Source organism: Halyomorpha halys, unplaced genomic scaffold (genome assembly GCF_000696795.3).
Source record: "Halyomorpha halys isolate HHAL.00 unplaced genomic scaffold, Hhal_1.1 Scaffold281.1, whole genome shotgun sequence".
NCBI classification, from domain to species: domain Eukaryota; kingdom Metazoa; phylum Arthropoda; class Insecta; order Hemiptera; family Pentatomidae; genus Halyomorpha; species Halyomorpha halys.
The window spans coordinates 1045391-1061946 of NW_027108453.1; the positions used below are offsets into that span (position 1 = coordinate 1045391).

The following is a 16556-nucleotide window of genomic DNA, read 5'->3' on the forward strand; positions in this document are numbered from 1 at the left end:
GAACAACTAGAAATTAATATTGTGAGTTTATTTTGTCAAATGTCATAAAAGCTACTACTCCTACAAACATAAACATAATTTAACTAGCTTTAAATAATAATAATAAAGGCTTCGCGAACCCGAAGGTTCAATGCCTATATCGCCAATTGCTCTCTACATACATCTATCCAATGATGTCCCTTCAAACCTAATTCTATTTAATCAGTCTTAACACAATCCTCCTATCTACATTTCGGTTTACATTTCGTCGGGTCAGTGTTTATTATACTGTATACAATTATGACACTAAAATGATAGCTGTAAATAGGAATGGCAAGGTGGTTGTGAAAACAACTAAATAATAATAAATGAACAAAAAAATAATTAATAATAAAAAACAAAACAAATTCTTTATTAATAAATACATAAAGCCTTAGGACAGAATGAATTTTATATCAAACAAAACAAATTATGTTTAATTATATACATCTCTTGGTTTAATGAAAAACTTATCAACTATCAACCTGAAGAAAATATTGAATTAATAGAGAAAAATCCAACAAATTGTCTCAAGGATATATAAGAACATAATTTATTCACATAAACCCTAATTGTAAAAAATAACAATGCCCATATTTACTAATATGAATACTTAATATACATATATATATTTTTTTTTTTACAATTTTCTCTATTAAAAGTTAAAGAAAAAAAAATCTAATTGAATAAAGTTCATTAAAACGACGGCATATCCATATACACATTAAGGCTGCCACATTTCAAACTGAAATATCTCCGCCCACGTAAGTGTGATTTATTTCTATATTGCTTAAAGCAGCTACAGGAACAAATTTTTTTTCTCAGGAACATTTAGAAGAATGCGGATTGGCCACGGGCCACGTAAAATAGCGTTTAAAATAATATATATTCACAGAAATTAAATATCAGAGTTACACCCAATTAGAAACAGTTAGTAAAGACTAAAGATTATAAGCTATCAGTTAAGAGTTAAGGCCTTTCCACATCTTGCACTCCTTTATTGCACATGTATTTAGTTACGTTACTAGCTAACATAGTTTTGTTACATAAATTACAGTCAAGGAAGTTAATGTAAAAGGGCAAACAAACTTACATGTCTTTTCACCAACCAAAACAGTGACAGTCAACTTCAAATGAAATAAAATAGGATTACATCTAAATCGCCAAATAACAAGTTATGTGTTGAATTTAAACAATTGGTAGAATGGAGAAAAAGTCCAAGAAAAAAAAAGTTGGCATCATATCATTTCTACATATAGAACTATTTTTAGTTATATAAATAAGAAACAAATAAATGAAATTGTATTAGATAGCAACATATTCGGGGAAGATCAGAAATATATTTTATTTATAAAAGTCTTGCAAAGAAATATAATGATTAAATGCATCATAAACACATAAATTGTGATAAGTAGGGTTAAAAAAAAGTATTGTAATTCTCCAACAATTAAGTAACCAAAGAAAAATTATAAATACAAACTTTTACATATAAATTTACATAAAATTAAATTAATGGCAATATAGATTTTTTTTATAATCAACAGATTGCATAAATACTTATGTGACTATCTATATCTTTAAATTTTAGTTTAGCAAATAATGCAGTGAATTGTAATAATTAAAATTAGTAAACAAAACAGCTATCATTTAAAATATGATAGTAAGTACTAAAACATAAATAATATACGCTAGTTAAAATGTGTTTATGTTGTTCCAAAGGAAAAGTAACAATAAATTTTATTAGATCTTAAAAAGATCTTTTTAATGGTTCATCTCGCCCCCTCTAACTAAAATTAAGTTTATATAACCATTTTTGCAACCACTGCTATAAGTTTTATAAAATTTTTAATATCATATGAGACAACAATCTTCAGAGGGCTTTGTATCAAGTTTAATAGTTTTTTCAAAAAGAAAATAATCGTACCTTTTTGTTTATAGGTTATATTATATTTGATCAAGTTAAAATAGTCAAATATTATAAATGTCAGTTATACAGAAGAACCAATCGAATGTTTAGAAGTGTACTATAGATTGGCACTTTTCCAAATTTGTAGTAAATTACTAAATATTTAATTGGCTTTCTTCAGAAATGGGTGTTTCGTCATTTGATCTTTTTTACTGCCCTCGACAAATATAATAAAATTGTTAACTTAATTAGTATAATCACTTAAATTTAAATTTTTTGGCTAGAGAAATAAATTTAACCAACTGAAAGCAAGATATTTGATGTTCAATAATTTATAACTCAGCAATATCAACAGAAAATCAATGTTGGTTAAGTTAAATATGAGAAAATTACAAAAATCTCAAAATTTGTTACTGATCTGTTTTAATCTTTTATGAATCTTCTATCAAAATATTTGCATAAAAACATATGTGCTTTATCTTGTACGCAAACATTTAAAATAAAAAATTATAACTTAAAAGAACATTGGCTTTAATAGCGATTAGTCTTATAGCAGAATAAATTAAAGGAAGGAATCTAGCCCTTTTAATATACACTACACAAGGCTTAACTTAACAACAATAGCTTTCAACTTCATAGAAACAATTAGCAGCTCAACAATAAAACACGAGAAAATAAAGCCATAGTATTAAAATTTTAAATATAAATCAATAAATAACAAGTTCAAATTCGTTTGATTAAATAAGACGATGAAAGACGAATTTACAAACTAGATTTGACCAGTAAAGAAAGAAAAATCACATCAAACAAAAAGACAATGAAATGTATTTTGATCTGTTGAATTTTTGTGCATGTGCTTCACCAATTAATCTACATTTATTTTTACATGTACAGATTTTGTGATATAAATTCAGAATCGAAGTATATCACTGTAATGGAGATATCATCCCTATAATATCTAACCACATCCTGTGGAAAGGAGAGGAAAAAAGAAATTCTAGAATGTTCCACACCAATATCAGTTCCTCCAAGGGCATTTCTAATTAGGTGGGTTGCTGCATTCCTATCTTCTGGTGCCTATGGAAAAAGGATAAAGTTTTTAAAAGAAAATAAATTAACTGGTTAATAAATAACTACACCTATCTAAGGTGGAAAAATTTAATTGGTCATTTCAGAAACAATACACACATTTACACAATTTTGATTGAAATGAAATAACTGTTCAGTGCTTCTAACAGAAAAAAAAAAAATCAATAAAAAATATATGTTGTAAAGAATCAAACAGTTCATTATTTGTGATAGGTTTTAGCAATATAAATATTAGATGTACAGAAAAAAAATTGAAAAATTTACACTTGTATTATTTCTACAGTAAACCAAATTTTAGTATTTTTTTCTTATTTTTACTTTCATTTACTTGTATATGGAATATGTAGTAAAGGAAAGTATTGGGATAGTGAACAATTTCGAACTCGAGTTTTTGACAAAAATAAATGTTTTGAGGTACGATGAGTCCAAATAACCAAATCTCACAAAATGGTCTCTGTGCGTGTTACCAGTCTAGCTCAAAAACTAAAGTTGCATGAAACTGAAATAATATATTTGAGGTGAGTATTTAACTTAAGGGATGTGACAGCAGCTTTTTCGATAAAATCGACTGACTGGAAGTACAACTTTTTTATTGTGAATTTTACACATTTTTTTTTTAGATTTTCTCTAAAATGACTCAAACTATTTTGATTAAATTTGGTATGTCTATGTAAAATTAAATGGTCTTTAGTAACGTGATAGCAGGAGAATCTGGACAACAGGTATGCCAACCCGCTATTTTGTAGGAATAACAAAAGTGATTCACTTGTGTTCTTTCTGCTTTAAACAAAATTCATTGATCATATTTGCAAGCAATGAATTATGGAAAAATTACTGGCTAGTTTAATTCTTTAGCAGAAAAGTATATACTTAATTGATAAATAATTGTGAAATTTATTTTTCCTTTTTATAGTCTTTGTTTTTTATTAATTCTTTTTTGACATTTCAGAGTCCTTAAACATTCCTCAGGATCGCATTAATATAATTTTAATTTTTTTTTTTATACATTAATAGAACAAATATGACTGTCGTAAGATAATAAAAATTGAAAAAAAAAAATTACAAGTATTAATTAAAAATATTAAATCTTTACTGCTATAAGGCTTAGGGGTGCAGTACTTTGTAAGGAAGTACTGTTACTAGACCAACGGTTGTGCAAGGAGGTGATTTGGCCAGAATCACGCTCGGTAGCCCACTTTAATAGACTGGGTGGACCCCAGAGGGCTGACTCACGGCAACAGTGAAACAGAAATACTTATCTATAACAGCTGGATTCAAAATCGGGTCCTTGGAGTTTGTAGGTCAATACCTTACCAATGAGCTACCCACAAGTATTAATATATTTTTTTTAAATTACTTTGTTTGCACAAATAGATACACCTGTAGACAATGTTTCCAAAACCATTCTTAACTAAGAACCAGTAAAAATCTTACATGTGTCATTTCTGAAATAACTAATTCAATTACGATAAATATTTAAAAAAAAAAAGTAGTCAGAATCTGTTCAATATTCTCTAGGATGAGCAATAAAAATGTCTCAGGTATTTTTTAATAATTAAACTACAGCAATTATAATATGATTGAATTAGTGTGAATATGTTTTCACTTTAAATATTTTTTTTTAATGAGTTGTGAAAAACTCTTCCTTATTAAATTTCTTTATTTTAATATATCATTCTTAATGTTTCAAGGCCAATGCCCTATATCAGTTGCTCTTAACAGAATTATATCCTCCCATTTCAAAACAAAACTGGTCTCCTCATTAAGTCTTAGCTAAAGCTATTATACTAGACTTATATTATATTAGACTATTATAATAGTCACAATAATCATTATTGCTTTCGGTTTGTTTTTAAATTAATTAATAAATAAAATTTCCTATATAAAAAATATGGAGAAATGTAAGCATTATATTAACAAACGAGACTTGAACCAAGGTTATTTAAATTAAAAAAATTACAATTTAATTTAATAAGGAAGAGTTCTTCATTAAAACTCATTAAATAAAGTAATGAACCAATAATAATAAGAAGTCCTTTTTTTTCATTAAAATTTTTTATAACAAGGGTCTGTTTAATTTTTAAAAATAATTCACTGAAATTGATTGATTAAAAATTTAATTTATACTTAATTATACAATATAAAATAAGAATTTAATTTCAATTATAGGACATCATATTGCTGCTTTACTTTAATAGTCGCACATCTGATGAAAGAAAGATTTTTTAAATTTTGTAGATTTTACTAAAGACAAGGGTTACTTTGTGATAGCCCTAGGACGTCCCCAGTAGAGAAAGTAACCCTAATCTATGGCACTATCTTCGAAATATGACCAATCAAAATTTTTTACTTTGTAGGATATACCACTGTTTAAGCAAATGAGCATTATGATTTCACAAGACATAAGGATCGCAAATAATTTCTTAACATTAATAAATAATTTGACCATACATTGTTGAGCCCTTCTCGCCTGGCTAGAAGTATATTATTAATCTCCTTTAACTTCTTGTCTTTCGGAATCCTGATAGGGGTCAAGGCAGCTTTTCCTCTCATATGTTCACCAACCATACGCACTACCTGAAATCAGTTTGAAAGTTTATTATTAAATAAGCATATTACATATGTCTAATTGTATAAATAATTTACAGGATCCTCTCTCATAATTGTTATTAGTGTATATAAGATATGTTCCAATAACTACATCTGATAGTTAAAAGTGTTTATTGGAATACACCTAATGAATGCAGTTTATGGTCAATGACTAATGAGAAGCGATGTTTTTAAATTATAACATATATTAGTGAACAACATTTTGTGGTTATCATAATATAGGTATATTATTGTTCACTTGTTTCTTTAAATTTCACTCATTATTTTATAAGCTGAATATAGTTTAGCTAGCTTATTGTTTCAATATGTGCGATTTTAGATGTTTATATTTTTTAAACTTTAAATAATCACAATTAGATATTTTTACTTTAGGTACCTAATCAATAAGGCCATTGACCTAAGCAATGGCCAAAGCCTTCCAGGAGTAGAGAAAACACAATGAGCTACAAACTTTTTTTAGCAGTTTCAGTAAGAAGCCAAACGCTGGATCTACACATTTGCCACTTGCCACAAATCCAAGACTTGTACAAATGCTTGGTAAACAAAGGAAGCAACAATGTCCACACGCTTGAAGTGCTCTTTTGAATTATTTTGGCTATTTCATTCGATTTACTCTATTTCCATAATAAAAAAGAACAAAATAAAGATAGGCAAAACTAAAGGAATCATAAATATCAGCGATATAGGCTGTAGATGATAAAATTCATTTAAATAGCACTCATAACCTGTAAATTCAACCTTCGTTCTTGATTTTTTATCAGAAAATTTAATTAAATTAATTAGACATATAATTTCTTCGTAAATATATATTTGTGCTAATCTGGATTATCTCTCTAGGAAGTCTGGTGAGTCAATTTTTTTATAATTTTTTGAGGTTTTTTACTTCCATCATTTTCAATAAATTATTATTTATTTATTCATTAACATTGTACAACGTTTCGGGACACACCGTCCCATATTCATGCACTACAAAAAACTTATCTACAGAGAAGTGAAGATGCAAAAATGGAAGACATGATTTTCCCATGTGAAATCATGAGGTGACTTTTATTGTATAAAATAAAATATATAAAGTAGAAGATTGGCGTTATATAGTTTTTAATATTGTTATAGGTTTTTGTAGTGCATGAATATGGGACGGTGTGTCCCGAAACGTTGTACAATGTTAATGAATAAATAAATAATAATTTATTGAAAATGATGGAAGTAAAAAACCTCAAAAAATTATAAAAAAATATTTGTGCTATGTTAAAAACAAAATAAACTGCTAAAGTTAATTAACAAGATTTGAAACAATGTATTTATACTGAAACAATAGAATTTTAAAATATACAATCTTAAACAAGAGTTAATTATTGAATCCAAAGGTTGGGAAAATTCTTTAATTAATTAAAAACCAGAGAGCACAAATATTCATCAGTTGGCAGTTCTAAAACAATGCAAAACTTCAAACAAACATATAGATACAAAACAAGTACCCTTTTATTTCCACCAAAAACCGACACCCAACAGATCCCCTGCTAAATCAGGCCTACTTGTACCAGCTAATCCAAATAACCCATCCACATGCTTGAACATGCGCATTTTGCCATTGTTTGGCAAATGTATAGAGGCCCCTTTAAATTCCTTACCAAATCAATAACCAGTCACAGTGGCATGTCTCCCGGTAGATCTAAATATTTAGATATATTATAATTTATACTTTGGTCCAAACCAGTTCCTACTAAAAAATTGCTAAAATAGTGGCATATTTTGAAGGATGGACAAGACCATTCAGCACTACATAAAAATGCTTATGCATTGAGATTTTCAGTTTAAGTGTTAAGTTTTTTTCAGCCAAACTAAACTCCATGGCATCTACTAGGTAGATAATAGGTAAAACTATGGTATAGGATATTTAACAATGTTCTAATGACTCATTATCTTGGAATAAACCTAAGTTAATCCACAAGTATGATTTGAAAATAAATGAGAATAATTGCTTTGTACTATTCATCTTTGGGGTCCCCAGGGACACCTCTGTCACCCGATTTTATGAAGAGTTGAAGTGGCTTTACCCCTCCTTCCGTCATAAATATTTCCTTGCTTCCTTTCTCTATTAAGTTATCCAATCCCGCCGTCCATCTTACATCTCAGATATCCTTCAATTTAAGTCCTCAGTGCATTCCTGCAATACCCGCTCATAGCCTTCAGACTTATATGTAACTGCCCATCGAACCGCAGCCTTTGGTAGATCTTTTCTCATCCGCTCCTCTTTCCTATGGAATTCTATTCCCTCCTTTATTCGTAGTTTTAACACCCTTCCAATCTTCAAATCCCATATCTTCGACTACCTTCTGTACACCCAATTCTGGACGAATAACAATTGGAAGTTTCAAATTTTGTATATTTTAAAATTCATTGTATTATTTTATTTTATGGCATCTTGTAATTTTATCTCTATTTTATAATTTACTCTAAGGCTCTAAAGCCTAATTTTGACGCCTGTAAATTATTCTAAAGGGATCAATCCCAGAATAAATAAAGATTATTATTATTATTATTATTAGATGTTGACTTCAGTTTTTGAGAGGCCATTTATTAGCAGACATTAGAATTATAAATTCTCTCCACTCAAGCCAAATGGCTGTGAATTGATCAGACTGGTAGAAGAGCTGAAGAAAATCTACAAGGTGAATAATTCAGACCAAGCCTTTATACTCTTAGAGCTATATTTTAGTTCTTGACAGAATAGGATGGTTAAATTTGACTTTAAAATGTTCACTGTAAATATCAGAATCAACTCCTCTGTGATATATCATTGTAATATAATGATTATGATTCTGCCGTACTATCCCATTAACCCTGTTGCTGCCTATTCTATTATTATTACTGTTTTAGTCGGATAACATATGTCAAATTCTTCTTGCTCAAGAGATAAACAAACTCAACAGATCCTTTTCAGTAGAGGTCAGAACCTAAATACGATAAGTTTATACTAATAGTGAAGGCATAGCCGAACCAAAGTTTAGATACTGATACCACCAATCTCTATCCTGATGTAATCCTTCCAACTATACTTCGGTCTACCCCTCGGACATTTACCTGTTGGTTCAGTGTTTATTAATATTTTAGTGATCCATTCATTACCAAGCCCTACAACCTTACATACCCGTCTTATTCGCCACGATTCCTGCAATTTGGCATGGAATAGCCTTCTGAATTCTCTAGCAAAATCGTCCTTTCTCAGTCCGATTTAAAACATTACTTTATTTTCAAAAAACTTAAGGCGCTGTTCTTCCCTTATTGTAAGAGGTAATGTTCATATTCATAAAGAACAGTAAAAAAGATAATAGTTTTGTGAATTTTAACTTATAAGTTGCTTGACAGTAGGTATGCAATTTCATAATTAAAAAATAACAAGAGGATACTGCCTTTATTTCCTCATAAATTTTGTAGTTTCTAGTTACAGTAAACCCTAAATACTTAAAATTTTCAACCTGTTTAAATGTATTTCCTCCTAAATCTATATCGAAATTGTTGTTGTCTGTATGAATACGAATAAGTATTAATTGATACAAACTGGATAGGTATATAAGATTTAACTATAAGATTAACACAGGAAATTCCAGAGAAAAAAAAAAACACAACTTCATACACGTTTTGAATTTAGCCATGGATCTCTCATTTACTGTTCATTATTATGATTTGTTTTAAATATAATTTTTGTTTGTACAGTAGAATAATTTTATTTCAATTTTAATAATGCCTATCTAGTATATTATTTTCAATAATGAATCTTCTAATCTCCCAAGAAAAAAATAATAACCCTTTCTAAAAATTTAAAATAAAACTAGACAAAATATTGGACCATCTTAATTGGCCCAATATTAACAAAGCCACTGTAAAATAATTTTGTATAGAGCTTTGCACCTGAAGCAGAAAGAAAGGCAAGTGGACACACTAGGTTAGTTATTTACAGATATTAGAAACAATTAATTTAATTAACAAAACACTGATTAATAAATAACAGTGCTTTATTATATTCAAAATTAAGCTTTTAATCAGAGAATTAATATATAACATATTTAATCACGAAAGAGTTCATGAATTTTGGTTGTGACTGCAAGGCAGACACAAAGGTCTGTTTGTATTTCTGTTTTAAATCACTAACACATTGATTTTTTTAAAGCATATAATTTATTTTATTTTTTTAAATTTTCTTATTTATATGTTGTATTTAAACTTGTAAACAGGCATCAATATTTTTTTCCATTGTCTGTATTTTATTATAGTTGTTTGAATAGATCAATTTTTTGTATTTTATTATAAATAAACATTAATAAAAAAAACAGGAGGGAATACTTTTTTACAGGTTTTCTCTACAACATTAAAATACCTATTTCTTACTGGATATGCCCAAGGATGATGTCTTTATACCAAAGTTGATCCACTATTAATAATAAATTATTTAATTTAGCCAGAATCAAACCTAGGCTCAAGAATTAGTAGTATAGTGCCTTACTCACTAAGCCATATCAATGCAATTTATATTTAATTAATTATTGTATGTGAAAAAACAAGTTAACAACCCAAAAAATAAGTAGCCACCTCAGAGAAGAAAAAGTTTAATTTTCATTACTTAAAAACAAAATAATTAGAAAGTATTAAGATAAGTTATACTGAGACTAAAGATGTATTAGGAAACTATATGTTAATAAAAAAAACTACACAGTGAACTATTTTGAATCTATTATAGCTTGTTCTGACTCATATTCTACCTCTAACGGTGAAAGAAGTTCCCAGAGACCATCGGAAGCAATGACTAGAAATTTGTCCTTAGGTGTTATCCTATGGTAAGTAATATCAGGTTTTGCTGTTAGGTACGGAGGAGTATAGTAATTTGGAGGAATAGCCGAGGAACCAAACAAGGGAACAGCGAACTTTTTAAGCTTTTGTTCACTCCACTTGTACCTGAAAAAGGAAAAAATTCTATAAATGAAATTTTAAATTGTTTTCTAAACAATAAAACCACATTCATTCATTAAGTCTGGAATTATAATGTTTTTTTTGTTTTGTTTTTTTTATATTTATATTAATTTTCAATCAATAATGGATTTACTACATCTAATTTAAAATTTCTAAAATGCTCTAATAGATGTTACACAATTGAGGGAGGGTTCCATTAGAACTAAGTTTTTATTTTTGTAATATATTTATAAATTTCTCAAATTCTGCTTTGCTTCTTATTCAATATCTTTAATTGTTATATTTTTATTATTATTATTATTAAAGGATCATCTTCTTAATCATAGTTCAAATCAAATTAAAATTGCTTCAATCTTATGTTCACCTTGTGTACCATTTATATAGCCACCATTCTGGACAAAGGAAAATCAGGAACAAGTGAACATCAATATTGCCCTGGGTCAGAATCATAGGCTAGGTACCCAATAAAGTAAAATAATTTTTCTCATCTTTTAATTTCTTTCAGTGGCATTTAAGGATGATTGAGTAGAGGACGACTCCACATGGACCAAGCAAAACGGTCCTATAATTTAAAATTAAAATTTAATTATATTAATATTTCAGTTTGATTTAACTTGATAATAGATATTTCAATTGATATTATATTGATGATATCACATTTCATGATTTAAAATCAAGATTTAGTTAATTTCTGTTTGTTTTAACTTGATTAGAGATATTTTATTCATTTCAAAAGATAATTGTAATCAGACTCTAATTTATTTTAATTGGCCAAAAATTCAATCCTTTGTATTTATTCTATCTTTAATTTGTATGCACAAACGAATTTATTTTAAATTCATTTCCTTTCATATTATCTTTAATTTTTATATACTTAATGATATTATTTCTTCCATCAAATGTAAAGTTAATTCTTTTAATTGCCCTAACTCAATTCGATACAGTCCATTCATTACAACATTTCATACTTTCCTATAATTAATTTTAACCTAGTTAGCCCTAATACACTCAAAGTTTCACACTAAATTATTGAAATCATTAAACAATTATGGTCATTTTAATATCAAACTTCTATAGTGCTTCATGATTTTTCAAATGAGTGCATCATGGTTGATCTTTCTGTTTCTTAAACATGGGATGAGATGCCAATGGAAGTATCTCTCTCCTCCATAATGCATTTTCATCTCGACATACCGTAGAAGTATAAATGAAGGCTGAGAATACACAGAAAACCATTTTCTTTATCCTTGAGTACTTCTGGTTCTTAAATATAGTGGATCTCAGCAATACTTACATTAGACATTCTTTAATTTATTTTACACAATCATTATTATAAACAGTAAAGTCTGTAATAATGCCTTAAATGAATATAACACAAAGAGGTAAGCTCTTAGACGTCTTAAAGTTTATAGCCTTTCTTTAGTAATTCAATTCTTTATTATTGTCTTCAATAGTAACAAATCTCCAATAATTGAATTGTTTAATTTTTTTTTGAGAATTTGTCATCACACAATTTGTTTTGTATTTGCTGTTTTTTAAAGGCAATATAATTTATTTTTGGAGAATAAACTGGTAGGCTATTTGATTCACTAGCTAGCTCCAAGCACTAAACTGGTAGGCTATTTGATTCACTAGCTAGCTCCAGGCACTAAACTGGTAGGCTATTTGATTCACTAGCTAGCTCCAAGCACTAAACTGGTAGGCTATTTGATTCACTAGCTAGCTCCAGGCACTAAACTGGTAGGCTATTTGATTCACTAGCTAGCTCCAGGCACTAAACTGGTAGGCTATTTGATTCACTAGCTAGCTCCATGCACTAAACTTAAGTTCTAAAAATGAATCCTACTTTCTACTGTCTACATCCTTACACTTTAGGGATTAATAAATTAGAAAATACCTCACATCACCGAATGCTCTTAAAGGAGCAAGCTGACCAAGAAGCCTCTCACTTGATATAACAGTGTCGCTTTCGCTAGGAGGGTGTTCACTCAGTATTCGCTCAACCTCTGCGGGACAGTCTGAATTGTGAGCTATGTTCAGTTTGTTAGCTGTCCACGTTTTACTATCATTCAAAACGCCAACGACAGCCTGACAATCTCCAACGCTGGCTAAAAACAGCTCAGATTCTTTGATGTAAGCAAGGCAAGCAACTGCCCCGGCCATGCATACCTGTGGCACAATCAATCAACATTTAACAATATATTATAAAATTAACTTAATATAACCCCTAAATTATGTAGCTTAAATTCCTTCTAAAAACCTAATCTCATCTGTTCGGTAATTTTTTTGGAGAAGAATTTACGAAAAGATCACTCAAGTTCATTGAAAGTAAAATGAAAAACATTTTCAGGCAATCTTTTAATTAACAATTAATAAAACTTAAAATACATCAAATTTTCAGTCTATAACCTGGACCTTTAACAATCAGCTCAATGCTTATTAACATTTTAGGGTTTCTTTCGCTACCAATCCTAACAACTTTACATGCCCATTTACATACCTGTTGTGATTCCATTAATTCAATTATACATACAGAGTACATTCTCCACGATTTCTCATTACATAATCTCCTGAATTTCATAGTTGACTCATCCTTCATTGGACCAGATTACACATTTAAAGCAATAATTTATTCTCAAACACCTTAAAAAGTTGAGTGCTGATTTTGAAACATGTTTCGACATTTTATTCCGTTAATGTGAGGCTGATGTTGAAGCAATATTGACATCTTACTTTCAAAGTTGGATAGGGCCTGAGAAATTCCAGCCTTAAGACGGTGACTTGTTATTCGGCTCTAATCTAGGCAAGACCTTTTAGAAGCTCTGGGAGCCATCCACCAAGAGTTGACATCCATGCTTTTTATCTTTGATCTTCCCATAAATTATGGTAAATCACTATTACTTAATAATAAATAATTTACAAAATAAAATAATCGATTATTACTTGTCAAATGTTTTAGAGTACATAAAACCTGTTCCTTTCAGTTACAAAAAAGAAAAGACTTTTAACAAATGTTCTAATTAAATTTTTCCATTAAACAAAGAAGTAACACTTGCTTAAATGTTAGCTAATTTAATTAAAATCAAGCATTAAATGACAAAATATTTCATAATATCTTCATATCACAGTAAAACGTAACTGCTTTTGAGAAAAAAAATTTAGTCTCAGGAGATTTTTCTTTTACGCCACGGCAAATAGCATGTTAAGGCATTTTTCTTTCAAAGTAAGAAGTGACGTTTTGCACTCATTAAATATTGTAGGAAGGATAATAGTTGAATAAATTCTAACACATTTCTGGAAAAAAGGTACAAACTAAGTTCAATTTAAAAATGAATCAATTTTTATTGCTGACCATAACATTTAAAAAATAATCAATATTTCTCGTGAATGCCAAATAACATGGATTAATATAGGAATTCAACATCAATGGAGGTCCGATAACAATTGTGTTCATTTTGTTTTCAAAAAAATATACTCTCACTATGGTAAAAGATAAAATCTAGAAGGAGAAAATATGATGAAACGGACTGAAGCAGAAAAGACGGATTGACTGGCTAAAACCTATCTCATTTACTGTGGGTTTAAATTTAGGGTTCGTCAAAGATCAAGAGCCGATATTTATGAGCATAGCCAAATTTTAAAAGAAATATAAGCATATTAAGAAAAAAAATGTTAATTTACCGTCATTCCCTTTCTGTCAACTTCTCCATTTTCATGAACGCCTTCACTTGATATATCATCATCCAGCTTCAGAAGGGCATATTCTATGGCATCTTTTGTAGACATAATTTCCTTATTAGAAAGAATGTCCATATGCTGAAGTAAACTCTTTTCATATTTCTCTTTTAACTCAGTCACAAATTCATAATTATCATTAAAATGTTTAACTAGATTCAAATCCTTCTGCTCAATTATAAATTTTAATTTATCTTTAGGAAGTAAGGCAGCATCAACATAATGAAACATCCGTTTGGCCAGAACTTGTGCGCAAGCAGGACTTACGTGCCCATCGAACACCCCGGCATAAAATCCTGTGAACAAAGTATACATTATTCTTTGAAATAATTTGTCATATACTAACATAAAATGACTACTTTATAAAAACATACATAAAAGAACTAATTGAGGCATGGTTTAACAAAATTCACACACCCCCATCATGTAATGAGATAGCTTCTGCTCTCATATCCTCCATGGGATCATTGGATCTAAGCTGGTTTGTATCAAATGACTTGATTGGTCCGCCTGGAGCAAACTCCTGGGAAAATTCAAGTCTTGTCAATATACGGTTTACCTAAAATAACAAAAATCACTATTTTATAGACAATTTTGATATATAATGCAAATAATACAATAAATTTACAACAGTGTAGCCCAGGCTGCAAAACATTTAATTTTTAAATACTATAATGTAAAAATTGTGCAGTAATTAAGCCTTTAGCATTTTCATGAGGACCGTTGATATATTTTTGTATTTCCAAATCTATAGCTATTATAGCTTCTAGGCAATCAGAACGTGTTATTATTTATATTGCATACACATGGCACCCAAATATTAAGTAACATATACTTTTTTTTTTGTATTAAATATTTTATATAAAATATTACATTAGTAGTCTGACAAACAATGGTCATATATGATACACTGGGTAGTAAATTAAGAGTTCACTCTATTTCTAGTTCAATTTTAAAAAGTTTTAAAACATTGTAAAATTAACATTCTGTAATAACTCCAGTCTATAATATTATCAGAAATAATTTAAGATTGATTAAAAATACGATCACAATGAACTTTAATATTAAGTGTAACTAATTTCAATGCAACTGACAATTTAAGATAAATTATTCATAATTAACACTTAGTAGTACCAATGCAAAATAATATTCAATTAACATAAAAACAAATGGATAGTCAAAATATCTCCATGAGGTTAAAATAAAAGTTGTATTTAAAAACATTGGCAAGCTCTAAGAACAATAAATCTTAGGACTAAAATAGATTAACTATGACCTGTAGAGTTAGGTTCCCTAAGTTAAAATAAAAAGATAATTTGTCAACTATTTTGAAAAAAAATATTAGAACAATAACAAAAATCTGAAGTATTCTTAAAGATAAAAATTATAAATTTCACATCAATGAAATCATAGTATCATTATTATCATATTAAATTGGGAAACAAAAATATTTACAAATTAGTTTGTGGAGAAGAAAAAACACTAGAAGAATTCTATTTTATTTCAGCTAAGAAAAAACAATGGCTATTTTTAGATTGTTATTGCCTTCAATCCCCAAACTATTCTATTTTATCTATAACTTTGGAGGGAAAAAAGAGCAACTATCAGAAATAAAATTAGTGCATCTCAAGAAAAAAATATCTAAGAATAATAAGAAATGACAGATGACATAAAGTTGACAATATATTTTACTGACAGTACAAGTGGTTACATTAAATGTTATACTTCTGTTATGATTCAATTATATGATTGTTCGATTTTAGATAACTTACTTCATTTAATAATACATCAAAGATTATCTTAACTCTTGCATAGTATTGATTATTATGAGTACTGCTAACCCAAGAAAGTTTTAATTATAAAAATAAGCAGTATTTTTTTTTTTTTTTTAAAGAAAAAAGGACTAATTCAATAGTTAACAAAAAAGTCAGTGAACAATTTCTTACCTCTCCAGGGGATAGTCGAGGAGTATTGATGTTATAGCTAGGAACAGATACTCTGTATATACTACATTTGAATAAAGAATTGATAAAACTAAAACTAATTTTGTTCACAGAGAATAAATTAGATACTGTGTAGGGCACCATCATTTCCTTAGGCACACATCTATCCCCCACAATCAGTGAAGCACAATAAAAACAAAAACCATGGGGAAGGTTTCAAATGCCTCCTGTATCAGTCACATAGAACATATTTGAGCAATATGTTTTAAAGATTTATTTCTTATTTC

The 16556-nt window shown here is 28.7% G+C and overlaps 1 protein-coding gene across 2 annotated transcripts; it reads right to left on the minus strand.

The window, feature by feature from the left end:
* Window positions 1-2726: 2726 nt before the first annotated feature.
* On the minus strand, window positions 2727-16556 carry LOC106680709 (pyruvate dehydrogenase [acetyl-transferring]-phosphatase 1, mitochondrial). 2 transcript variants are annotated; one of them, XM_014420593.3, is made up of 7 exons: window positions 16273-16556; window positions 14744-14849; window positions 14273-14622; window positions 12489-12760; window positions 10384-10576; window positions 5465-5590; window positions 2727-3001 (listed from the first exon to the last, which is right to left on the minus strand). In XM_014420593.3, exons 1-7 carry the CDS (start codon window positions 16414-16416, stop codon window positions 2807-2809), a joined length of 1386 nt encoding a protein of 461 aa, XP_014276079.1. In that variant the 5' UTR covers window positions 16417-16556; the 3' UTR covers window positions 2727-2806. The 2 variants fall into 2 exon arrangements, with proteins under 2 accessions (XP_014276079.1, XP_014276077.1); XM_014420591.3 differs by having other exon boundaries at window positions 14744-14885; window positions 16273-16546.